This window comes from Amblyomma americanum, chromosome 1 (genome assembly GCF_052857255.1).
Source record: "Amblyomma americanum isolate KBUSLIRL-KWMA chromosome 1, ASM5285725v1, whole genome shotgun sequence".
NCBI classification, from domain to species: domain Eukaryota; kingdom Metazoa; phylum Arthropoda; class Arachnida; order Ixodida; family Ixodidae; genus Amblyomma; species Amblyomma americanum.
Window position 1 is genome coordinate 94,433,862 of NC_135497.1, and position 26,532 is coordinate 94,460,393.

At 50.0% G+C, this 26,532-nt stretch overlaps 1 protein-coding gene across 1 annotated transcript; it reads right to left on the reverse strand.

Annotated features, from left to right (window-relative positions):
- Positions 1-2,892: 2,892 nt before the first annotated feature.
- On the reverse strand, positions 2,893-24,348 carry LOC144112382 (beta-scruin-like). Its single transcript, XM_077645250.1, has 8 exons — positions 24,237-24,348; positions 22,946-23,132; positions 19,207-19,401; positions 18,664-18,875; positions 17,301-17,485; positions 15,766-15,873; positions 10,641-10,810; positions 2,893-3,265 (listed from the first exon to the last, which is right to left on the reverse strand). Exons 1-8 carry the CDS (start codon positions 24,346-24,348, stop codon positions 2,893-2,895), a joined length of 1,542 nt encoding a protein of 513 aa, XP_077501376.1.
- Positions 24,349-26,532: the final 2,184 nt, after the last annotated feature.

Consider the following 26,532-nt stretch of genomic DNA (forward strand, 5'->3'; position numbering starts at 1 on the left):
CGTCGCGCATCGAAAAGCAGCTGCGGCAAACGCACAGCCGCCGCTCACGATATCCGTTCCAAGATAGGCTCCAGACAACCCGCCGCGCAATCCGAGACGGCCCCGCTGGCGCTGCTAGGCCTAGCGCCTACGCCGCTCTTCTTCTTCTTGTGGCTACGTGGGGGGGAATGTGCTCGATTTCTGCCACCCATATCGCGGGGGCACAGCTTGGAGCGGGGGATGGGGAAAGGGGATGTGGGGAGGGGGACTTCGGTCACAGCGTCCGCACTCACTAGTCACGACTCCTCGGACTCTCTCGCCGTCTTCTGATCCTTTGCGCCGCCTGCTGTCGACCGAAACCAAAACTTGCTGCTTCGTTCCGGAACTCTAAGCGAAACAGATAAAAGTACACTGGTCCACTAGGGCGTTCTTTTGAACAGCAGCAGGAATTCGACCTCGCTCCGTCTCAGTTGTCGTACGGTGTTTTTTTTTCTACACCGTTCGGAAGGTTCTGAATGGCGACAACCACTCCGTTAGAGACGGCTGATGAACGATTGCGGACCTTGTTAGCACACCGTCAGTTCTAGCTCGTGTTGCTTCGGTGTTTATGATATCATGTGCACCGTTTTACCGGTGTTCTCGTCTGGCGATGCGGTGTTTTAAAGCGGACAAACACGGATAAACCTCCCATCTCGTGTGATTCGTGTTAAGTGTGCAACACGGCACCGCCCGCGGTCGCGCCAGGGGACGAACTGCGCTGCAGCCTGGCGCAGCGGACGCCGCTTCGCAAGTAGCCTGCGCTATAATATCTCTTAATATCGCTTTCTGTTAGAAGTATAATCGCACCATAAACTAAAATTATGGTCAATTTCCGCGACACCTTCGGCTATGGAGCTAGCGTACTGCAGCGGGCGACAGGCGAGCCGGACCGCAACGGCTGGCCAGCGGCAGCTTGCGAGGCGATTCTGGCGAGAAATTTTGCTCGTATCAAAGTTTCTGCTTTTACCAGCAACTCGGTGTTGATCAACGATCCTCAGAAATAATACATTTGCCATATTTTTCTTTCTCAGCGTTTACTGCTTACGTCAAAAACAATCTTAAGCCGATTTTTATTACGGCGGCGGACGGGATCCAGGCTGGCCTGCCGGCGAGCAGGCTCGGTTTACTTCACGTTCTCACCAAAAAAGACATAACAGCCATGCTATCAGAAAGGCCGCCTGCTATATTCGAGCAACGACAGCATGCCTGCGCAACGACAGCATGCCTGCGCAACAGCCGCGCTTTCCGCAACGACGCCGCCTGCGGGAGCGCCAAGGCGACGAACTGCGCTGCTTCCCAGCTGCCGTATTCGTCGCCAAGCGTAGCTGGTTTCGCAGCGATGCCGCAGCTCAGGGAGCTTTGGAACAAGCCAGGGCCGTAATATAGGAACTTCTCTGGTCACCACTTTACTGCCAACCTGTCGCATAATAAAATAAAGTTATGCTCGATTTCCTCGACGGCTTCAGCAGCGGATCTAGCAGACGTCAGGCGAGCCGCACGAAGCAGCAGCAGCAGCAGGCTAGCCGCTATAGCATGAAACTTGCTTGTATCGCAGTTATCACTTCAACCAGCACCTTGGCATTGGCCAACGATCCTGAGTAATGACACCTTTTTGGACATTCATCTATCCCAGCGCTTGTTATGAACGTAAAGAAACAGTACTAGAGCGGAATCGTGCTCGTGTCTAGTGAATGTTTTTGCTCTGCGCCCGATCTCCCGACGACACGGTCGGCAGACTGGTTTTGTCGACGTCGCGGGCGTCAAACATGTCACACTACGAAGACATCTGGTCGTCGGACGCATTGGTGTCATTGTTGGCCTAGTGTGACAGCTTGCTCTGCCACAGACAAGGTCTGCCGACCGGGTTGGCCGATCTTTGGTGTCTGTCGGTCGGTGTCGGCGGGGTGTCGGGCTAGTGTGAAAGGGCCCTAAGGGGCAAGACGGAAGACACTTTCTCTGTCATGTATCAGCGTCATAGCCTGGTGGCAAAATCTGAACTACTCGCAAGATGGCGGCAGTAGAACCGACAACTTGTTCATGTGGTTTTTCAGCACGGCCGACCCTGAAGTGCAAGAACACCAATCGTCATTGCTGTTGACGCCATTTACTAGAACGGCCTGTACCTGAACCCAGTAGGTTTCTGGGGTCCAGTCTGCCCCCAAACAAGACCCCTGGTAAGTGCAAGTCGAAACGCTGTCCAGTTATCTCGAGCTCGCGCACACCCACAGTAAGCCATTATGGCACCGCCTGCAGGCCTAGTACCCCCCCCCCCCCATTCCAATTTTCTCGTGAGAGGGCTCTTTGCGGGCCACTCAGCCAGGCGGACAGAAACTCTAGACCGGTAGGAGACCACCCACGGTGCCTTTTTTGACACGAAGTTGTTTCCAGGCCCAGGGCGATCACAAGATGCCTTGATCGGAGCAGCGACCGCTAGTGCTCTCGTAAAAGTGTACGTTTTAAAACTGGCTGCCACATAAACGCGCGAGTGGATGCGCGCGGTGCTCTTTACGTTTTAGGGGTTTGTGACGACTGCACAAAGAAAAGACAGCGTGCACGTTCGGAACGCGAACATTACAGCTAATCCTAATTACTCTGGAGCCTAAGCAAACAGCCATCAACTGAAGGGTGTACTTCGTAGTTTACAGTGCGAAAGGCTCAGTCCAGCCCTCGGTGCCTGACTGCGCTTCTAATCAGCGAGGAAATTGACGTTTTTTGCGATTTAGGCGTACCGAAAACTTTTGTGGGCACCTCTACGGAACTGTGATACCAACGCGTTTAAGATGACGACATCCGGCCATCCGGATGGCAGGCGCAAACAGCGGTTGCGCCGTGCGCTGACAGAGTCACATTTATTACAGGCAATGGACCGTGCCCCTAGTAACCCCACCTATCCGGCTTCCTCCTAATTCGCTGGCTTCTGCGCAGCGCAGGCGGTGGCGGTGAGTCCGGGGGCGCCGGGAGTACCGAGGGCTCCTGGTCGGCTGCGTGAGCTGGGTGGGCCGGGGGCGGCGGGAGGGCTGGGGGCGCCGGGAGAGTCGGGTGTGCCGTGGACTTCGGAAGTGCCGGTAGGGCCGGCGGGGATGGAGGTGCCTTGATGGCCTGCGGCGCCGTGTCTGCCGGGGATGCCTTGAGGGCCGCGGGCACCAGGGAGGCTGGATGGGCGGGGGATGACAGGAGAACCGGGTGCACCTGAGGAGTCGGGTGGGTCGTGGGCGCCAGGACGTCCGGAGGTGCCGTCGCAGTTTTGCTAGGGAGAGGGATGGTACATATCTTAACAGTAGTGGTACATGTACGCAGAAACTGCTGGCGCCCTTAGACCGTGACCCGTTTGCGGTCTGACACGTCGTACTGCAATGCCATCTGTGCTTGAATTTTGTATCCCATACTTCCAAGTAAAGCTGAAATTTATTCCGTGAGCTAAGTTAAGTCTGAAAATGAACGCTTAGCATTGTGTACCGGCATACAGGATTAAACTTGCTGAGCTGAAGTTTCACGGGTATTACACTCGAAACAAAAACTAGCCCAAAAATGGAGTAAGCTATCATCAGGCGCGCTTCTGTTTACGGCAGTATATTCTGCCCAACTCCTGGGGCAATATTTCTATCACTAAAACTACGGAAAAAAACACTAGGTTGGGAACGCAAACAAATTCCCTCTTCCAACTACGAGATAAGATGATTTTAACCGACGTGTCAATCTTCTCTATATCCTAATCTGAAGACCTCCGAGGCCGCTTTTATACGCCTCCTCCCACTGCAGTAACCCAAGCACCGTTGTATCGTTTGGAACACGAGCTCGCAGATGATATCGCCTCCGACGCCGCCCGCAGAGTTGACAGTGGACACGAACGTTCTAATTCGGTGCTTTGTCTGGCATTAGCGTCGCTAGGCGCTGGCGGCTGGATATTTTCGACGGCTGATGAAAGCGGGAGACCTGCTGGCACTTAAAATGGTGGACCTACCGGCCAACGCTCAGAGTCGATAATCAGTACAAGCACCGCGCTCGAGCGGTGGTGCGGGTGGCGGTGCCTCAGAGAGAACCCACGACGTGCGCCAACCTCAAACGCCGGTCAAGACTGACCCGCTGGGTGCAACCGCTTTGGCCATGGCGCATCACCAGCTTCCCGAGTGTGACGACCACAATGACAAATCGAGGGCGTATCTTACGAAAGTTGAAGCCTTCTTCGAAGCAACGGAAATATGCGGTTGAATTGAGAAGAGGGTGTTTCTCAGTTGTATATTGAACACGCGCACAAGGTGCTTCCAGGAAAAGTGGCACAGAAAAATCCAAACGCAGTAAAGTACGAAGAATTAGTCGAAGTCCTAAATGCGTATTGACACTAAGAGCATCGAAATAACGGACAGTCTCCCCTTTTTAAACCGGCGCCAGTCTGCAGGTGAGTCTCGAGAATTTGATAAAGAATTTCGGCAAATAGCGGATGGCTGCCTCCTGTTGAGCATGCTCCATAGAATGCTTCGGGATAATAGTTTGCGGCGTCAGGTCATGTGCCTCGCAAAAACAGTTGTTGGCGAAAACAGAGCCCCTCTGCAGAAGGCCAAAGCAACAGTGCTCTGCTCTGGGGCAGCGGAAAGGGGAAACAACGTGATTTCTCGGGAGTTAACAGCTGTAAAGAAGATAAGCGCGTGCCGATCGGCTTTGGACAGGCGGTAATAATGTGGACGGTGCGGAAGCACAAAACACGATGGAAACGTCTGTAGGTGGATGAAAGCTCGCCGCTACCTCTGCGGCAGGTTCATTTACCTTGCAACAAAGCGTCTTAGCGACATGAGCGAGGAACGCCAGAAAATCCATGCTCGAAGAAGGCCAACCATTGATTGTGAAAGAGGAAACATTGGAGGACGCGGCCGATAGCATGCACATTTGGTCATCATATGATCGTCGATACTGGTTCGACTCTGTGTTTTGTGCCTAGGAAACTTTGAGACTTTGAAACTTTGAGAAAATGTTCTCGACTGCTCAGGGCCAAGCCTCTGTGGACGCGACTATAGTATATAAAAGTTCAGCAACACAGTGTCGCCAATCATCAACGTCGGGGCGAAGCGGGAGGAGGGCCCACGAAAGAACTGATTATCAGCCGTGGATGATGTGGTCTTAGAATTCGAAGACTACTATACTGCCTTGAATAGACTATGAATGAATGAATGAATGAATGAATGGATGGATGGATGGATGGATGGATGGATGGATGGATGAATGAATGGATGGATGGATGGACGGACGGACGAACGCACCTCAAGGCGCTCGCTTCCACTTCAGTCATGCTACGAGGCAGGTGCCCCTGTTCAATCGCTCGTGTTCAGTAAACATACACGTTATGTCTCGCATGCCTTCCAGCAAAATGCATGAAGACACATACTCCCCGATCCGGCATTCCCTGAGAACCACCGCGAAGGTGAATGTGCTCTCTGGAAGAAACGTGGCTGCAGGAATGTCGGAAGCAGCGTCGAAAATATCGTCCCCACGTGTTCGAACACGCCATCGGGTCGACGAACGGAGTGTTGTCCTCTTCGGTCACGCTGGGGTTGAAGAATTTCCCGTGAGCTGCGCCTTCGACAGAGGTTCCACGGTCCGGTCATCAGACGACGAAGTACAAGATCAGTGTTGCCCTCTTCAGTCACGCTGGGGTTGAACAATTGGCCGAGAACTGCGCCTTCGACAAAGGTTCCACGTTCCGGTCATCAGTACAAGACCTTTCGACCCCTGCTGGGAGACAGCCCGCATTCCTGTGTCACGCAGGCGCCTTCCTGTTCCACATGGGCGCAGTCCGTACCCATGTGCGCGCCCACCTGGAGGCCGTGTGGACGACAATGTGACCAGTTCCTGTTCCCTTTCCCTCGACCGAGCTGCGAGAGGACATCAGGACCACCCTGCCGTGGGTGGTACCATCAGTGCCATCGTTTGATTGGACTTCATTCTTCGAGCTGTATTCCCCAGCTAGAGATCTGGGGAATACGAAGCGTATTTAACGAGCTGCTGGTTTGGTAACAGGAGGAGAGCCCCCCTCTTGAGAGATACCCTTTGCTGGGAGAGACTCCCGACTGCTAAGAAGCTCCTTTTACTGAGATGCACACTCAGTTGCCCGTACTTGTACATTATGTAAATAGTCTTTGTATAAAGGTTTCCAAGTTTTCTACCTCCGATCGTCCCCGTCTCTTCTCCGGCCCAGTCATGCTATCTGAAACCCAAAAACTAGTGGCAGTGGTGGGATGCCCGCTTCAAGTCACCAGCTCCAATGGGCCCCGGCATCTGCGTGATTGACTGATGAAATCAGCTACGCTTCTTAAGACCGAGAGATGAACGCGTCAGGGCACCGGCTCCAACGGACCCCGGCCTCTACGGGACTGGCGACGTCAGCTGTATTTCGGTTGGGTGAGTGCTCGATGTTTGCCATTCATTTCACCTGACCGCACTAGCACAGGCAGATGTTAGTAGTCGGACTTTGGTCATCTGGGGAATGAAATTTCGCAGGTTTGTGTATTGTTTGCTTCAAGGTGGAGCTTGTGTTTTAGCGGGGTTAGCGGCACGAGGTGTGATCAGCGATGGAGAAGTTCAAGGTAAAATACCTCCTTGAAACTCTAGATTGGGGATTTCAGTAGACCCCACTAAAACGAGAGAAGCGATCATGGATGTTATACGGGCGGAAGAGGTGACAGTCGTGGAGGCAGGCGAGGCGTGGGAGACGATTTTGGAACGAAAAGCTAAGGTAGAAAAACGAATGATCTGCGAGGGAAAAGAGAAGAAAGAGGAACGCATCGCCAAGAGAAGGAGGAACATTATCTTCTTGAAAAACAGGAAAGGCGATGGCTCCGCGAGGAGCAAGAGAAACAATATCTTCTTGAGCAAGAAGAAAGACGAATGTTTCGTGAGGAAGTAGATAGAGAATGGGAGGATAGTTGTAAGCAACGGGCGCAGCTAGCGGCTGAGCTACAAGAACAACGCAGACGAGAGCTACAGGAGCTCACGCGTTTAGTTCAGTGGCGTACAGCTCGAGATCGTTTGCGGGCTTTCCGAAGAGGCGAGAGCTTCAGAAGTTACTTGACGAAATTCGAGCGGACCTGTACAGAAGAGCAGGTAGGCCAGGGCGACTGGCCTTGGATGTTGACGGCCATCCTCTCTTGTGATGTCTTCGCCGTATTAATGCGGCTGTCCGACGAGGATGCCGACAACTACGAAATATCAAAAAGAGCCCTCTTCCGCTTCTTCGTCACACGTACAGAGACATACTCTAAATATCTTAGTGATGCCAGCGGGCAGCGCTCCCATCAGAGTGTCAGCGACCAGCCCACGAACCCCGCTTGGTCAGCTAGGGACATAATTGTTGTTCGGAAGAGCAGAGAAAGGGCCGGTTCTAGGCCTGATACAGATGCCGCTATGGCAAATGAGGCAGAGATTCCGCGCCAGAAAGACTGCGGCGAACTTATATGTCACCGCACATAAAGAGAGCTTTCCGGGAGAGAGCGTCACGTAGTTACTTGACAGCAACGTTGAAGCGCCAAGTCAGAGCACTGCCTTCGCTGAAAAGTTCGATGACGCTCAGATTGTTGTTACCCGGACCGCTGCTCCGAATTACAAGCCTGAGAACAGCGAACTGTTATTTTCTGCAGACGTTCTAACGCAGGCAGACTGTTTTGAGTTTACGGCGGGCAGTGGTCGACGGAGAGCGCCCGCTGACAGTTCGATTGTAAGCGCAGAATGCGGCTCAGCGCTGCATCGAAACAAAGAACAGCTAGTAACTGCGGCTAGTGATAGACCGCAGGAAAATGAGCTATCGTGCACAGAAGAAATGGCAGCGAACGGTTCGTAAAGTGAACCGTCGCCTCGCACTGAGAGCCAAGCACAGGTGTTGCCGCCACGCAAGAAACATAGCGAACGCAGCGAGCTTTCGGAGATTGATGCGTCAACTCTCGATGCTGAGGCGAGGTCCTGAGGCATAGCGCCTGACAACACCTTGAGAAGTAATCGAGAAACTTACACCGTTTCCCAGAGGTCAGCTGCACGCGAAGAAAGATGAGCTGGTCAAAAACACCGTAAGTGTTAAGGCTAATCAGCAGTGTAACGACGTGACATCTTCGCCGCGGCACAGGAAATTCGAAAGGCGTCGCGTGCAAAACCTACCAACTATGCGTGTAGGGCGAAAGCCACCTGTTTCATTGTGGCACCACGACAGATGTTGTCCTAAGACACGTGACGCGTACGGCGTGCTATGCAGAAGGGCGCGCAGCCGCCACACAAAAGGGCGCCACGGAACGCGCGCGTGTCGGAGGGGGACACAATATGCAGGGAAAAGAGAAAGGAAGAAGCGCCCCTCCCGATTTAGGCTTTCCGAGAATTACCCAGGCTCTGGAAACATATCGCACAGAGGAAATTCTATGGAGGGTGTTGACAGAGGCATAGCAAATCAGCCACTCAAGATTTGCGAAGCCTTGCCCATAGGAGGCTATGTCTTGGCTGGTAGAGCGGCCGTCGACCGCGTCCGCGCCGTGCGCGCCTCAAGAAACCGTTTATTCCATGAATCGCAAAATGGTTTTAAGGCGTATTCCAGGACAAAGCCCTCTTTGTATTTAGTGTTTGCTTTTTATTCATTAGGACTAAGATTTGAGATTTTTAGGGCTGAGCAGAATTTTGTACTCCTCAGGAATTTTGTGCTGTAGTGATGTAACCTTGATCTTAGTTTAACCACTAAGTGTTGTACAGTCTAGTGTAGTGCAAACGAACGCTGTAGCAACAATCTGTTTGAAGATGTAATCTTAACAGCGAGATTATCTTATGTTTTGTTTCTTTTCTTTACGGCATCACTTATGCTGATAAGCTTGATGCGAATTGTTGTGCGTAGGTTTAGCTGCGCACTGAGAGTGTTCGCTGAAAGCGGAAATACAGAGGTTGAGTCACGGGTCTATGATGCGTAGTCTCTCGTGTAGGCGCCCCGAGATGAGTGTTTGGTTTGTTATGCGGTTTTGAAAGAAAATTACTTTCAGCGGTTGTTACGTGTATAGTCTTCGCTGACACGGAAGCACGAGCGAAGCCCCTCTTGGACATAGTAGCTTAGGTAGCTGGCGAGAGCTCTTGGAGATGCTACTGTTTTAGCAGTATTTTGTGCAGTATGTTGATTCTGTACTGTTTGTTGTCCAAGCTTTGCACATTTGTCGTGTCTGCTGCCATGCAGAACGAAAGGAAGACCGTATGGTCAATTGTGCTAGTTAGGAATAGGGAATAGCTTGGGCCAAAATTACAAGCCTCCTTTTAACCTCTCGGTTGATTCCTCCCTGCCCGGGTGACATCCGAGATCGTTTTAACCTTTCCGACCGATTGTACACCAATTCTAATTTTCCTTCTATCTTGAGTACTGGCTTTTGTTGTGTGCGGCTTGGCGTTTGTTGTCCCGTTTGGCTCGCATCGCAGAGATCACGGAGCTGGATTTCCCTTGTAGAGCAGGAGAGTCCTGGAGAACTTCAGAACGAGAACTCCTTCTCGCACCTCCTGTCAGCCGAGCTGCGTAGGAGCAGCTCATCTTCCCGACGCATTGTCTGGTGGCGGAGGTGCTGTTATGCCTGGCATGCCTTCCAGGCCAAATGCATAAAGACACGGACTACCCGGTCCGGAATTCCCTGAAAACCACCGCGAAGGTGAATGAGCCCTCTGCAAGAAACGTGGCTGCACGAATGTCGGAAGCAGCGACGATAATAGCGTCCCCACGTGTTAGAACATCCAATCGGGTCGACGAACGGAGTGTTGTCCTCTTCGGTCACGCTGGGGTTGAACAATAGCCCGAGAGCTGCGCCTTCAACAGAGGTTCCACGTTCCGGTCATGAGACGACGAAGAACAAGATCAGTGTTGTTCGCTTCAGTCACGCTGGGGTTGAACAACTGCCCGAGAGTAGCGCCTTCGACACAGGTTCCGCATTCCGGTCGTCAGTACAAGATCTTTCTACCCCTGCTAGCAGACAGCCCGCATTTCTGTGTCACGCAGGCGCCTTCATGTTCCACATGGGCGCAGTCCGGACCCACGTCTTCGCCCACCTGGAGGCCCTGTGGACGACAACGTGACCGGGTCCTGTTCCCTTTCCCTCGACCGAGCTGCGAGAGAACATCAGGACCGCCCTGCCGTGGGTGGTACCATCAGAGGCATCGTTTGATTGGACATTCTGCGAACTGTATTCCCCAGCTAGGGATCTGGGAAATACGAAGAGTATGTAACGAGCTATTGGTTTAGTAACAGGAGGAAAGCCCCCCTCTTGAGAGATACCCTTTGCTGGGAGAGACTCCCGACTGCTAAGAAGCTCCCTTTACTCAGAGGCACACTCAGTTATCCTTACTTGTACTTTATGTAAACAGTCTTTGTATAAAGTTTTCCCAGTTTTCTTCCTCCGATCGTCGTCGTCTCTTCTCCGGCCCAGTCACGCTACCTGAATCCCAACAACGTTATCAGAGAGCATGACATGCGAAGCTGAGAGAAAAGCCCGAGCGTAAAATTCACTTCAGCAGCACGAAAATGTTGAAAAGAAGGAAGGACCGCATCACTGCGGCCGAATGCAAAGTGGTGGCGCGACTGTTGGCGAGGAGCATTTAGTTGTGAGTAGTGTTGAGCTTGAGATGTCACTCACTTGGTTTTGAGGAAGGAGCCATCCATGCGACCCACCATACCCAGGTTGGGGTCCATGTTTTCAGGGAGTGTTTGCTGCCGCAGGTACTGTGTTGCTCCGGAGGCCTCAGCGCCGTTGGCATCCCAGTGGCTTTCAAGCGTTTCAGTGGAGCGCGCAGGGGGAGGCCAGGTCTGCGTGTCAGTGAGAAAGCGGAAGTCTGTGCTTGCGTCAAGGCTTTCCCGTTCAGAGCTGTCGGGCGCAATATAAGCACAGCCAAAATGCGGCGGGCAGAAGGCGTAGAACCCTGTGGAAACGTTCGTCTGGATGGATGGATGGAAGCTAGGAGCGTCCCATTTGAAACGTGGTGATGGCAGTTGCTACAATGCTGAGTTTATTCCCTTTTTGTTTAACTGTGTTGTAAGTTAATAAAATTCGCCATTTCTTTAAAATACGTCTTTCTATGCTTTTAACACTATGTTACATCTCTGCTTTTGAGCCACAAATCTTCGAATCGCGTTTTGCTAATTTCAACCACAGATTTATTTACATGACAATTGTTATCTCTAAACCCTAGGGCCTCAGGAAGATAGACTGTGGCTGCATCAACATCGGAATGGATACCATCACAGTTTAGTACGAGGTGCTCTATTGTTTCTACAAATTTACCACACGCAACACCTGTGTCATCTTCTCCATTAAATTTTTTTTTGTAGCTGCGCGTTCTAAGACACCCTGACCTAGCTTCAAAGAGTAGGGCGCTGCCTCTTGAGTTTCATAAAACGCTTCCTTCCTGATCTTCCTTTTCCAGTATCGTTACTGTTCTACACTATGCTTGTTTTCCATTGAATCTATCAAATTTTTCCTTCCGCGTTTTTAATTTGTCGTTCAATGCTCTTTCTTTCTCCGTCCTCGTGTCTGGCATGCTTACTGGAAGCTTTATAGTGCTTTTCCGCCACTGTGAGTAAGCGCTCTTTCTGTGTAGATATTTTTATACCTTAGCTGCCCACGAGCTATCGTCCAATTTCCTCAGGCGTTCTTCGTATAGTATTTTACTCTGAGGCTCCCGTGTTTCGAAGGATGATCAACCCATATCCCCCGGTACTGCGGCGTTGGTGGTTTTCCCCTGGGCACCTTGTGCTAATCTTCCAACAGCTCTCTCATTTACTTTTAACCTCGACTGAACTTCTTCCCTCAAGTACAACACCGCATTCCCGAAAGTAAGCGCAGGCACCATTATTCGTTTCCAAATACCTCTCAGTACCTGTTGTACCCCCCCAGTGCCCTGTTTCATTTTCTCGGAATCTCTTCGCCCTTTTGCTATGACAGTCTGTTCGTGCTTTTCCGTGTACCTCGGCCCTTTGTTTACCCATATCTCGAGGTATTTGTATTCGGCCGCTCGGGGTATTTTATGGCCTTGTATTATAATTACCTGATCACTTGTATCGTTGAAAGTCATCACACCTGACCTAGTCGCGCTAAAACTGACACCTAGACTGTCTCCTTCGTCTCCACAGCAATTAACCAAAGTTTGCAAATCTTCCTGGCTCTCTTCGTTGCTCAGCTAGCCTTCCACGTAATCTGTACGACAGATTATAACCTAGATTGCTTCCTAGTATCCTAGCAGCTTCTTTCCATACTTATCATATAAAGCATGAACATCAGCTGTGATAAAGGACAACCTTGCCTTAATCCTGGTGTACCTCGACAGTTGTACTCTTATATGTTCCCATGTTATTGAAACTTCATTTTCTCGATGTATTTCATGTAGAAAATCAATTAGCTCAAGGCCAACACCTTAATCTTTTAACATCTTCCAGAGGAGTTCCCTGTTCACATTGTAGTATACAACGCTTATGCAAAGAAAGCTAAATACAGAGGTCTGTTTTCAGTCTTAGATATTTCTATGCAGTGGGTAAGCACGAACAGGCTATCATCTAAGCGCTTACCACTTCTCAACCCGTTGTGAAGTTCTGAGGCATTGCGGCGGCGCTTCCTTTTAGCAGCGTCATGTAGAGAAGAGCGTATTGCACAAAACTAAACAACTGCGCCTCTTCGCTGCCAGGCTGTCAAACAAGGAGAGCTTTTTACTTTTCAGTTGCTGTGTCAGGGCCGGACCGATCTGTGGTTCGAGCTATGCTGCAATCTGAAGACGTGACGCAGATTACCGCCTCTCCAATCAGTTGTAGCTATCGTGTTACTTGTTTGATAGTGGGAGCAACTAGTGCGACATCATTTCCTTTTCCACATTGATGTAGCTGTTGCGACACTTCACTGCATCTGCGGCGAAACCAATTTTCCTCCTTTCCACTTGTCCACCTGCTATGGTGGGCAGGTGGCAACCTGCCCACCGGGTTGTGGGAAGCCTGCCATCCCCAGGCTTCAACCACAGACAGACGGCTTTTTCGCTAGCGAGGCGTCCAGCGAGGCAACCTGTCCACCAGGTTGTGTGTGGGAGCTTGTCCTCTTTAGGGTTCGATTACAGACAGGAAGGCTTTCAACTCAAAGGATGCAGCTGCGAATGCCCCTCAGAGGTGGCCCTCCAGCCAATACAGTCGTCCAGATATGGCTCTGTAGCAGACGCTGTAGTCAGGAAAGGAATAGGGGCCTTTGTCGTCAGCCCTAGAGACGGTTTCCCGCGATGCACCCTCCGAACGGAGGGGGGGGGGGGAGGACGGACGCCCCGTGACCCTCCCTAGTTACTTAACTAACAAGAGAGGGCGCTACGTCGCAAAGGCATGAGCGCCACGGACGGCTGACTGCTGAGTGCGTGCGGGAGAGCACTCTGGCTGCGTTCCAATACTCTAGACGTCTAACAATACGTCTAGTGTGACGTCTAGTTAGCCGTCTACATGTCCATGTATTGGAACTCTTCTACTGCTCACGCCGCCTCGCGGCATAACAATGTAACTAAAGCTTATGAATAGTTGTAGTACAATTTTTCTGAAACTGAGCAATAACGATAATTAATAACGTGTTTTCAACAAGTTTGCACATTTTTTCTGCATGACTGCGCGCAAACAGGACTGATGGATGTGCCTATCTGTCAGTCTACTTGTAGCAGACGGGGCCGCTCTCCGAAGACGACGCTAAAAAGATATGCGATTATTCTTTTATTATTGCTGCTAAACTGTACATGCTCCTCGAACGTTGTCGTCCAAACGGCCCTGTAAACATAAGAAAGAATACGAAAGACTGTAATCAATATGCGCGAAATGCGATACGGCTAATATACACTGCAACAGGAAAACACATGCGTGCCATTAAACCTGTCTGCCGTACGTGGTACTCGGAGAGGGCGAGAAACATAAAAACAGCAGCCAGCTTTAATCCTGCAAAGACTAAAATCAATTCACAACATGCCGGTGTGTTTGTTCTGGGAGTGTAGAGATAAAAAAGAATGTACGCGAAAGAGTTGATGCACTTAATACAGCAACAGAAAACATTAGTTAACCGTCACGCCAGCCGTCTTAACGCCCGTCGAGTAACCCAACGACAGCGACCAGTATTAATCTCTAAAATAAAGGTGCTAATTAAGATCCGGCATCGTCAGATGCCGGATCACGTAAATTAACAGACCACGTAAACAGACCTACAGCGTCCGCTGCTGTAGCAAAGCTCTCAACTGCACGATTTTCTCCTGCGTGATTCACTGCTAGGAATCGCACATCCACGAAGATTAATTAGCCACTAGTTTGCGTACCAAATAACATAATGGAATTACTTACATTTTTCCTTTCGTATACTCCGTGTACAGTCCGACGCCCGCAAGAGCATGACTAGTTGATCCGTGTATATCAGCTCCGCCATCTTTAGACCGCAATTTAGACCGCATCGATGTGGACTTCGGCGAAGCAGTCTTGGTAGACTGCTTCGCCGAGAAATAGAACGCGTCCCAAAATGGCGGCTGTCCGGCTAGACGTCTAAGTAGCCGCCTACTTGGGAGTATTGGAACGCAGCCTCTCTTCGGGTGGGGATCTCGTCGCGTACGGACGTGTAGGCACTGCTCCCCACTCTTTGCCAGTGGGGCGAATCCTCGTGGGGGAGAACGTTCTCCTGCATCTCATCCCGTCCGGCCGTGGAGTGTCACCCAAGGGCTACCGTGGGCGAACATTCGCTCGTAACCGTGCTGGTGAGTCGTCCGACTTCGATTCCTTCACGCATTTTGTTGCTAGCTGGCGTTATTGTTGTCGCAATAAATGCCTCCTTTCTGCCAGCCAGTGTCGCTGCTTTTGTTTCCCCCAGGGGAAAGCCAGCCGTGGCCGGCGTGCGCTCGGTAGCGTACGCGATCACGGGGTGTGGTCCGGGTGATTTTGTACGGTGTCAGCCGCGATTAAACGGGGAGAAAGTAATTATACCCTTAATAAAACCCCACACTCGAGAGCGAACAACCCGCTCCCCACGGTCTTTCTTCTTTTCTTACTTGTAAAGTCTCTGCCTGATAAAATCGGTCGACGCCACTGGCTGGAAAGCCTTTTTCGAGAGGAATTCGCCGCTGCATTCTTCAGTTGTAATGGACTGTAGTGCTAGCGCGCTAAAAAATGCTGACAGAATTAACGAAGCGCCGTCTGCATTTTTGAGTAGCCTAAGACCTGTTCGTGGCATCAAAATGGTGCTGTGCGATGTCAGTGCACGTTAAAGATCCCCAGGTGGTCGAAATTATTCCGGAGCCCTACACTACGGCACCTCTCTTCCTTTCTTCTTTCACTCCTTCCTTTATCCCTTCCATTACGGCGCGGTTCAGGTGTCCAACGATATATGAGACAGATATTGCGCCATTTCCTTTTCCTCAAAACCAATTATTATTATTATCATCAAAATATGTAAGAGGAGGAGTATGAAAAAAGGAAGGTGTGCCCGACAGCATACTGGCATACTGCCGTGTGCTTGTGCTCACCTCAACATGGACAGGCGCAAGCGATATCGGCAGCACGCGCTGGTTCTCGCGCAGATGAGGCCGCTTTAAGTACACTGACCTCCCAGGGCGTCCCTGCGGTGAACTGTTGTGGTTGCTATGCGCTCACCGGCGCTGGTCAAATCAAATTATAATTTATTTACAAGCCACAAAGATGGCGTGGGCACAAAAGGCTGCCGCTACCAGAAACGTGGCGAGGCGACTGTCCTGCTCACAGTTTTGTATGTTACTTGCATTTTTTAGGCGTGGCTGAAGTCTCTCCCCTCTGCGGTAATTCCGGTACGCCTTTTGGATGACGGTCGCTGCCCTCTCACGAATGTTTGGCGTCGCCTTTTTTCCCGGCTGTGAAACACACGAAAATGAGAAATAGAAAAAATAAGGCCGATTTGTTGCAGGCAAACATGTCGACAGACAGCAAAGTCTGATGCTGCGGATGCTGTTCATGTAAAAAAGAACTAATCCTTGAAGGCTAGGACATTGTGCTTGCTGCTCATGCAGCATGACTGGACAGCTCTAAGATGAGGAATAAGTGGCAGTTTCCAATACGACTGAACATAAAGAGTGCCAGGGACCATTATTTCAAGCAATCCGATTGTTTCTCCTTCTCTGTGCAAAGCGTGGAAAGAATTAGCACAAAAGCAATACTTTTTCACAGGTCACAATATCAGGTGTGTCGTCTAAATTGTTTGGGATCCTTCTTGATTTAATTTAATTGCCTCCAAAACGTCTCTTTCTTGATAACGATAAACTTCTTGGAATCGTTAGGGTTCATTGCGAGCAACTCATCGCGAATGATTTGTTTGGCGCCATTCAGCTTAGCTTCTTCTCTTTACTGCAGCATGCATCGCTCCTCCCTTTTGCTTCGGCTTGCCCATCTGAGACGATTAATTGACATCCCAGCAACCCCGTAGACGAAGTGGCCTAAAGCGGCTGCGGTGCGGAGGCATGGCTGCAATGGAGGCGGCTGCGCGCGCGCCTTGAAAGAGTACATGCGTGGGCATGCTCGAGAAACAATGGTGAAGGCGATTTTCTGCCGCTTATTGTTTGTTGCTGAAAGCATTGGGACGTCAGCTTGCGGGTGCTCGCCCAAGTCCATCCATGGGTGGAATGACCGCACCTTGAAGACAGAAAACCACTACCAAGGCTGTATCTCTGTTGGGAACTAACCAAATGAGGCGGATTTACGCGTTCATTCGCGGGCGCTGCGGCAGGTGTAACGTAGTTGAGTTGTCCTAACGTGGCCAAGTGTTCTATCCGTTCGGTGTGCTTATTCCTTACACTCACAAGGTAGTTCAGGTTCGTTTATTTCATTACATGATAGATACTAATTATTTGTTCAACTACACGCAAAAACACTGCTGAGGCAGAACAATCTACTGCAGCTGTACTCCAATTTTGTCCTCGGACAACATGCCAGTCTTGTTTTCGTCTGCGTGTTTTTTTTGCCAGTTGCATTTAGCTATTCTGGGATGACCTGTATAGTATATGTGTACGTCATATGTGCTGGCTTTTTAAATCCCTGTTATATGAGCCGTGGCTACCACACTTCTCTGTCGGCGGTTTCTCCAATAAACCGCTAATGGGAACTGCACGAAGCTCTCACGTCTGGGACATGCCACATGGGAGAAGAGCGTTCCGCTAGGTTAGTAAGAAGATGAAGGCGCGAGTGACCACTGATAATCAGGGACGCTTGTTTCGATGGATCGTTGCAGTAGAAGACGCGTGGAGCAAGACGTGGCGCCGATGAGCCCCCCCATGGCCGGACTCACCCATATACTACGAAGGCGTAGCCAATCCAAACCATCCTCGGGCATCACGGCCGTGGCTGAGCCCGCCAAGATCCTCGGCAGCGGTTCACACTGCATGAAACTGCGACGGGCGCGGTCGAACATGATCACGTCGCCGAGTGGGCGGTTGTTCTCATCTTGGCCCCCAAACAGGTACACTTCGTATCCTGCGCGTGGTGTCCAGCGTTTCCGTTCACTCTCTCACCCTTGGATTTAAGCAGCTCACGACTGTGAATATGAAGAACCATTAGAACACACATGAAGAAAAAATATGTCGGGTAGGCCTACGAGGCTGCCCTGACGCCTTGTATCTGCGTGAGCGATGCCTTCGACAGCTCTTACGAGTGCAACAGTGTGGCTCTCGATCACCTTAACTATGTTGCACTCAGTTTGCTGTACGACGAAAAAAACGCGCCACAGAAGGCGATGTTCATAAGCTGCTTGGAAGCGGTTCCACTCGATAATCGAAATCCGTGGGAAGACTCCCAAATGAGGGTCAGCAACAGCAAGTATTGCACAAAATTAGCAGTACAATGTTGCTCCTTTCGCGGAGTTTGTGCGAGAAGATTCACCCTTGGAGGCCTTCAACTTCTCGCGGTGCAAACGCCATGTCAGCTATCAGATATTAAGCTTAATTTTATTCTTTTTAAGCATACGCCGCGTCTATATTGCCTTGAGCTGGCGCACCGCTTTCCAAATGACATAAATGAGAAAAGGCAGTCGATGAAAACTATTCATGCCCTGGCTTTTCTCATTCCATTTCGGCACGCTCTTCGCTTGCATTGTATCTTGTAAAGGAAAGACCACCTAATAAAGTAAATTAATGCGGCTAAGTGTAACCGGCGAGCGGCCTGCATTCTGTTGTCTTTGTTGCGTAATTTTCATTTAACGTTAGGTATTTTAATAAGCATTTAACATTTTTGCTTAACATTTAGGCATCTGGTAATATAAGTTCTTTAGACTGCAGTATGTACCTGTTTATAAAAGCGAGACGAAAAAGCAGTTTTTAATTCTGTCGCATTAAGAATGGCACATACAGTTCACACCAAACCGGGCGAAAGCGCCAAACCTGATTGTTTCCTCTTCGGATGCGTTTCGTTCGCTGCAGAGTATCGTCGAGATGGGTGGGATGGGGATACACTACCCACAGGTGACCTATAGTGCACGTTGTGAGAAATACCGGACCGAGCAGGTCACTAAATCACGAACCGTGCCTTCGAATAAACCGCTCCAGCGCTTCAGCTCGGATCATGCGACAGTTTCGACCGGAATAAGACAGAGAGGGTTATCTGCAGCACTCTGGTGGCGGAATGTGCTTGTCAGCGGCTGCCGCTGGCCCGCTCACCTGTTTTTTCCGCGCAAACAGAGTGCCTAGGCGATGGCATGACATATCGTCGCTCCATGGTGGACGAGGCCAGGCGGAGCACGTCAAAACACGTGGTGCACTTGACCTCTGGCCTCAGCTGCATGACGCCCCCTGCTAGCCACCAGTCGCGTTGTACGGTCAAGGCTGAGAAAAAGGCCCTCTTCTCCATCATCGCTGCTAGCTTGGTCCAGCTGCAAAACACGGGGGGTTTGCATTTACTGAGCAGAGAGGAGCGCCCGTCTGCCGCAGATTCTCTACTGCAGTTCACGTAGCGGCCATAGAGGAAAAAAATTAAGGTCATGCACTCACCAAGTTTTCTTTGAATTGAGGCTGAAAGGCCCCAGTGGGGTGGCCTTTTCTGCAAGCGTGGGGCCTTCGTGCGCTGGTTTTTACGCATTTTAACTTTTTTTGGCGGGTTAGCCTCCCGCCCCCTCCCACACCAACACACACAAACGCATGAAAAAAAAAATAAGAGGAAAACTACGCCGTCAGACCATTCTGTGGCGTACAGTGGGTTCTTACGAGTCTGTGCTCGGGTCGAAGATGTAGATCGAGGCCTGGAGGGCGTGCCCGTCTGGACCGCAGGAGGTGCCGCCGATGATGTAGACTCGCGTGTCGATTGGGGCGGCAGCCATCCCCATGAGAGCCATCGACATTGGGCGAATGAGCAACGACTGGTTCGTATTGAAGAAGTAAACTTCAGCGCTGCTGAGCATCCTGCAGAAAGACCGTCGCGTCGATCTGACCACGCCGTAAGGTAAGCAGCCGACCACTCCTCAGGCACGAGAACTCTCTTACAAGGAGCACCACTGTACAGCGAAGAAACTCCGCTTTACTTCAGATAGCTATCCCGTTGACATACAGTTTACTATTCTGGATTAGATTATTTGTTACCAACACTTGAAAGCTTGTAATGATTTGCAATGATCGCATCAATTTCATGACTAGCAACCGCGTCTCCTTTTAATCTCCAGATACTGATACATGAGTTGCATTCATGAGACTTCTTAATCGCACAGATCGCTCTATCACTTTCATGGGCCTACTTTGGCATATATCTAATCGCGTAGAGTGCAAGTTGCGGCTTCCGAATGGGGTGTATAATTAAGAAGACAAAGACGCATTATGATTTATTGCTTTCGCACAAAGACTCTTATACGCTGGCATTTACATTAGGGTTAAGCCCAGCATGTCCTTTTTCTCCCTCCCTCCCTCCCTCCCTCCCTAATCAGCCAATCATAGATTACTAAGGTATTCTCCATTAGCTCTCATCTCCAGCAGTTCAAAATCGTGGTCTCTGAAAACGTGTTTGCAGGTGGTGACCAGCATTGGAGATACCGTGTCTTCCTGCCAGACATCCTTCCTTATTGGAATTTGACTGCTGTCTTCGTGGATGACGTCAGTCGGTGTGCAGCCATTATAGATGTTTTAAAAAAGCTTATAGTGGGACAAGAATGCGCACAGCTTCTGGAACAAATATTAGGGCGAGAACAGACATACGAAAAGGCATCTTCATTATTTAATGCCAGCATAACTGCTGAGGTTTAGACCGAGTCGAAGGTGTCTCTGGTTACCGGAATTTCTAGAATTTACTACAATACAAACGTCTTTAAGTCTTCACAATATAAACAAAAAGCAAAAGAATGTTGTGCTCTGGTCTTCAAAAATAGGAAAATATTTAATTCATTTTGGCCTCCTTACTGCTCAATAAGTAGCATAATCGAAGATAATTTACTGTGAATGCAATACGCCTCTGCAGCCGTGAAACGCGCACTAGTAAGACGCAAGCGATGGCTTGTGCGCGGAACTTCAGAGGAGCGTACGGGATTGGCAGAAACGGAAGCAATGACACTTAAAGAAATAAAGAGAGCGCTTCAATGTAAATGTTCTTCTCTATTAGTATCATAGTCTCGAAAAATTTCATTTCTTTTTTGCTCCAGGTTGACGCCTGCTTTAATGTTTTCCGTAAAGCCATTGCCTGAAGTCCAAATATTAGCAGGTCAAAATAAATAATCCCAAGCGGACCTTTGAAGAGATACCTTACATGTTACAGTATTTTTATTCCCTTTTCTTTATTTGCAAAACAGCGCACAATGCGAAAGACGGCCAAGAAGCGGGATACCTGAGCGATGCATCTTTTTACATGCAAGAACATTTTGTCCAGCACCGGTTTCACCACTCAGCGTTAATTTTCGAGTCAGTAATGCAACGTGGATTTCACATGACAGGAAGAGTTGTGCGTTGTTGCAGAGCGCCATTCAGTCTGGTTTGTTCGTGCTGCATTCGATGAAGCGAAGGAACGCCTAAAGCCTGGCCTACATTAAGCATTTTTAGCACGCGGAAACGTGCCACGAGCGAACCCTCATGCGGCCCTGCCGCCACACCTGCACCGCCACGGATGCAAGAAGCGGCCGCGATAAACGACCGTGACAGTGCAAATTCGGCGGGACGGCCGCGTGGGTTTGGCCCGCGGCGCGTTTCCCTGTGCAAAAAACACTCCATGCGGACCAGGCCCATGCTGGCTCAAAACGTGCAAGCCAGCTGAAAAAACTACCGTATAGGTTTTCTTTTGTGCATTTGTCACAGGCTAGTCTCGTGGCCGAATACAGGCTGTCGCACGCTCTGAATTTGCAGTGCACGCTATAGACATTTCACAGTGCCGTGTCACGGGAGCTGCCATCTTTGATCACGTGAGCCCGCAGCCATTCCACGCCTCTTGACTGTTTGGCGTGCGCCTCGACGCGTCGGCTGCCGCGTCCGATGGTTCGGTTCCGGCAGGCAGTGTTTCTGTTCATACGGTTGTAAGACACTATAGTTTGTCCAAAGATTCGAAGGTCATGTGTGCGCCCTAATTTTTTCACTTGAGGCGTGAAGAAGGTTTCGGGCTTTATGTCGCAGAGCTAGCCAACGGATGAATCGACTGATGCTTGTCTTTGCATCCGGAGAAGGCTTTGGTGAATGTTGTTTATTGATATTATCTAAAAAGGGAAGGTTCAATGCTCCTGCGGCTGCGCAGGTCGTTGTAGTATTGCGTAAATACATGCAGACACCGCTCTATAAAACGCTCACATGCACATCGAAAGCATTTGTTTGGAACCTGTTAACGGTGCTTAGAAAACCAAAAACATTTTCTACTTGTTTGTTAAACACAGAAAGGCGACCAAATTAAATACCCACACAAATGTTAAATATTATGGTAGCAGTGTCATGCATTAAGCATCCTTCATGAGCTGGCGCGCAATCACTTCGAAGGATTCCGCGATATAAATGTTATAAGACGCGCACGGCAACGCGTTCACACTACACGAAGTTCAAAATTACGTCAGTCTGACACATGAAATTTTGGTACGCTCCACGCTCGATATGCGGGCATGAAAAGGCTCGATGTCTCGGCAATGGTAAGCAATCAGCGTCACTCTGTGCGCTGGCCTGCGGAGTCACTTTTCGTGACTGTCTCGCAGGAAGAAGTGACAGCCACCGTGCAGCACTGCAGCCGTAACGCAAAAGCTTCATTCCGAATATGGTCCACGAAAAGAGCTCTGCTTGGAGCGAAGTTCAAGAGTAGCGCCAAGAGGGCACACAATACACAGACGGTAAGCGTCGTCCGTACGCGCGGCTGTGCACTACACGATCTGCACTAGTGGCATGTAGGAGTGTAAGCCGTCCTTCTTTAGTGTACCTAATTCGGCCTCGGGCGCTGCTGTTACTAAATTGCCGCACACCTCAACTTGCAAGCAATGGGGTCTCGCTACACACGCAGGCGCAACCGCGCAGCAACAGAAAGCACGAAGCGACTGCTTCGGTGGCCCAACAGTTAATTAATGCAGCAATGTTGTGCACTTGCCCTCGCAGATTTTCCAAGATCGTAACCTTTCTTACTATATCGGCTGTCTAGCGTTGGCGAACGTGTTTGCCGGGTTCCTCTTCACGGAAAGGGTGCGTGGCGAACGGCCGCGAAAAGGGGCAGTACTTGCTTGTGCTGTTCGGTTTCGAGAAGCTCGCAAACAATTGAATACCGCACCTTTAACTCTCCGTAGCATTTCTTGCAATCCACAACAGGGCAAGTATTTCCTCTTTCCTTCTCCACCTTCACATAAAGAACACTTCGGCAGCCACCCGTGATATTTCCATTACTGTGTAAAGCGTACACGCCGGCGACTTACGAGGCCCGTAATGGCACCGTGTTACGAGCGCGTCTGTGGCGCCATCTCGTCTCAAGAGCAAGAGCTGCACGCTGTAAACGGTCTATAGGGGAGCTCACCGGCCGGTGCGATGGAATCCACCGAAGACCATCATGCGGCCATGCCAGCCGACGGCAGCGTGGAAAGCGCGTTCACGGCTCATTGCGGGTAGTTCGATCCGCCTCTTCCATCTGCTACTGAATAAAAAAGCCTTGTTCGATGGCTGCATATGGCCACTGGTCGTTACGCAGAGAGGGTCCAGGCCGCCTGCGCAGAGGGCACGGCTGCATTCAAGCATAGGCATATATAGCCTATGACGAGACACAGGATCGAAAGAATAGGCCGCGCAATTTCAAGCACATGGTGCAGTGCATGCGATGCGCGCTTAGCTTGTAGTGGGTGTTTGCCGAGCTGTTGCGCAGGGTGCCTCGATGCGCGCTCGTATCGAGGCACCCTATACTGTTGCTTATATGAAGACCGAGGCGAGGAAACAAAAAGCAGAAAGACCCTGCGGAAGCCTGTCTACTCTCGAGCACCACGGTGCATCGTTTACGTTCACCGTGCTGCTCCGGCTGTATGTGACGATATGTGTGTGTTGTAAACGAAAAAATGATTATAATAACGATAAAATCAACAAACTGTGGTTAGAGAACAGGACCGACTGTGCATACGAGTATCCATAGGACGAATGTCAAAGATCCTGGCCTTCGGATTGCTCTTCCAACTTGCGTTGTTTTGGGTTTTACGGCGCATAAGGAGGTAAGGCTAATAGTGCTAAAGACAGGCTTAGGAGTGACATTTTATAAAAGTTTGCAAAGTTAGAATTTATTTGACACCTCTCCTTCTTCAACGAACCCCAAAACCCATGAAGCATCTACAACTGCATTTTCTATTAAAATCAAGAGTGTGATAAATAGAATGTGATGGACGTAAAACTACACGAAATATCTTGCGTGGTTCCGTTTGTTTCTATAAAAATAGCCTGTGGTTTGCTCTGGGCTCGTCACCGCAAGCTTAACATAGAGCTTTATCTTGTTTCTTGAGTATAAAGCTTTTGCGGGAGGCGTGCGTAACGTGCACGTTGCAAGCTCTTCGAGCCTAACACAGGCGCTCGAAAAGAAAAGTCACTCTGTTCGCACTGAAGGACGGTATCAACTTTGACTACTCCACAGAGCTTGAAAAGTGTTATGTGGATCATTTCTACACAGGACAGCCTTTAAAGTGCATGCATCACCCACTAATGCCTGGAGACCAATAGATGACGGAGCACATTTCCTTCTATGACGTTTGTAGCCGCGTGGAACACTGCGTCGCGCCGCGTAGAGCCGACGTTAACGCTTTTTTGTAGCGGGCGTTTTACACTGTACTCACCGGCCAGCATGACGTCGTTGTTGCGAACGATGACGACCGTGCGGTCGCACCTCGGCTCAGCCATGAAGCCGTAGGGCCTCCAGCGATCGTGTCCCGGGCCATAGAACAGCATGGCGGCTCCTGCACCCACCGCGTGTGCGCTGGAATAAGCTTCCTTTTTTCTCCCACTTTTCTATGCGCACTTAGCACTGAAATTTTCTACGTGAAGGCCTCCTTGCAGCGTGCGAACCAAGGCTAAAACACGCTCTGCTATTGTGGGAGGCACCAGCTAGGACCCCGCGAAATAAGTACTAGACAGCGGGCTTTCCGACGGCCCAGAATAATACGTCTAAACTAGATGGAACAGAGTTAGAGTGTGCAAAATGAAGCCCAATCTGGGCGTGAACTCTAACCTGTCGGTTCTCGAAATTATTCCCCTCTTTACTTCTTCTAGAAATCCTGTCCCTGCCCCTTCATTATTTCCGCCGGGCCCAGCTCTGGGGCTTAAGATACGTGATAGCAGTTCCCGGGGCCGGCAAAATCTTTTTCTTCTTTTGTTTTTCTTTTTTAATAATCGGTTCTACTACAACCATTACTACTACTTGGAAAATGCAAGGAATATATAGAACAAAGAGATAAAACGGAGACGCGTAATACCTCCACGGAGTGAATGTTACGTACATTAAACGCACACCGATTTGACTGCATACAGATAGTCTTCGTTTAGTAGCTCGTTAATTAGGTTTTTCATTCCGCGCTTGCTCTCAAAGACGTGTAAAGCTATTCCTATGTTGTCTTTAACACTGCTTTTTACTGTGTCAGCATTAAACTGCGAAAGAACATATTTATGGCAGAATCATGACTCCCGAGCTAAAGACGGTGCGTGGACGGCTCACGCGTGTATATCGACGCAAGCTATGACCAACTCTATGCGTGCGTGTTCCGACTCAAAGGCGGCTTACCATGAGCATCATCGGCTAGCTTGGTAGGTGATATGCCCCCGATTAGCATCAGGTTGTGACAAGGCCCGTTGTAGGTCAGCTGAAGTGGGGTCGCTAGGTCGCTGTAAAACGAGACATCGAAAAAGGAACCCAGTATTTCGTTCCTGGTTACAAGAGAAATAGAAGAAAAAGTAAAGATAAAATGTAACGTAAATTCAGTGTCACCACGTGCTGTTTTGCTTAGTGCGTTCGTTTTCAGCTCCCACACACTCACACACATTTTTGTTTTTTTTTCAGGTCAGACTGAAAACGCTGCCAGGCTTTAGAAACGCTGATATGCTTTGCCGCTAAGCTATGATGTGAGAGCTTGAAGTTTGACAAGCACCCCTTCTTTGCTTTGCGTCACGTTTGGAAGACGCGTGTTGTTAGTTTATTTCTCTCATCCAGGAATGAGGGACCATGGCAGCTGAAATCGAGCTGCCTATTATGTTGTGCGCCAGCCGTTAGAAAGCCGCGGAGGGAGACATCGCAGCTGGGTGGGCGAAAGAGCCGGAAAACAAGAGCCGAGCAACTGCGTAACACGCATATACAGAGCGCAACTTTTAAAGCGATATCGATATCGTGATTTTTTGCGCATGGACGTGTTATTGGGTGCGAGGCATCTCAAGCAGCGCCCAGTCGAACTTCGCTCAACGAAACGAAGGCGCAGAAGGCAAAGGACCGGGGGGTGGTCAAGGTGCTGACCAGAACGGTTATGAGTGTGACCTTTCAGCGTCTGCAAAGAAGCAGAAACGCCTTTGGTCCTTACAGCCTAGATCACCATCTGCATGACATATATTTCTCACCAAACCATGGGCAAAACTTCGATGGCCTATTGACTGAATATAATAATAATAATAATAATAATAATAATAATAATAATAATAATAATAATTGGTTTTTTGGGGAAAGGAAATGGCGCAGTATCTGTCTCATATATCTTTGGCCACCTGAACCGCGCCGTAAGGGAAGGGATATAGGAGGGAGTGAAAGAAGAAAGGAAGAATAGGTGCCGTAGTGGAGGGCTCCGGAATAATTTCGACCACCTGGGGATCTTTAACGTGCACTGACATCGCACAGCACACGGGCGCCTTAGCGTTTTTCCTCCATAAAAACGCAGCCGCCGCGGTCGTGTTCGAACCCGGGAACTCCGGATCAGTAGTCGAGCGCCCTAACCACCGAGCCACCGCGGCGGGGCACTAAAACAGCGCACCTTGCGATAAATTCTACTCACCGCTCGTCGACTGTTCTCGGAGTCATCGGCGGCAAAATCTTGCACAGAGGACTCCAGAAGTCCGGGTCGCTTTGCTGACTCGCCGCCAGCCAGAGTGAACTGT

Bases quoted from the DNA above. Each gene is read 5' to 3' on its own strand.
- LOC144112382 (XM_077645250.1), bottom strand. From the start codon at position 24,348: ATGCTGTTCTATGGCCCGGGACACGATCGCTGGAGGCCCTACGGCTTC. The intron at 17,486-18,663 runs GTGAGCGGGCCA...CACCACGCGCAG, and splicing joins TGTTTGCGCGGAAAAAACAG to GATACGAAGTGTACCTGTTT. The intron at 10,811-15,765 runs GCAAGTAACATA...ACTGACACGCAG, and splicing joins TTCAGCCACGCCTAAAAAAT to ACCTGGCCTCCCCCTGCGCG.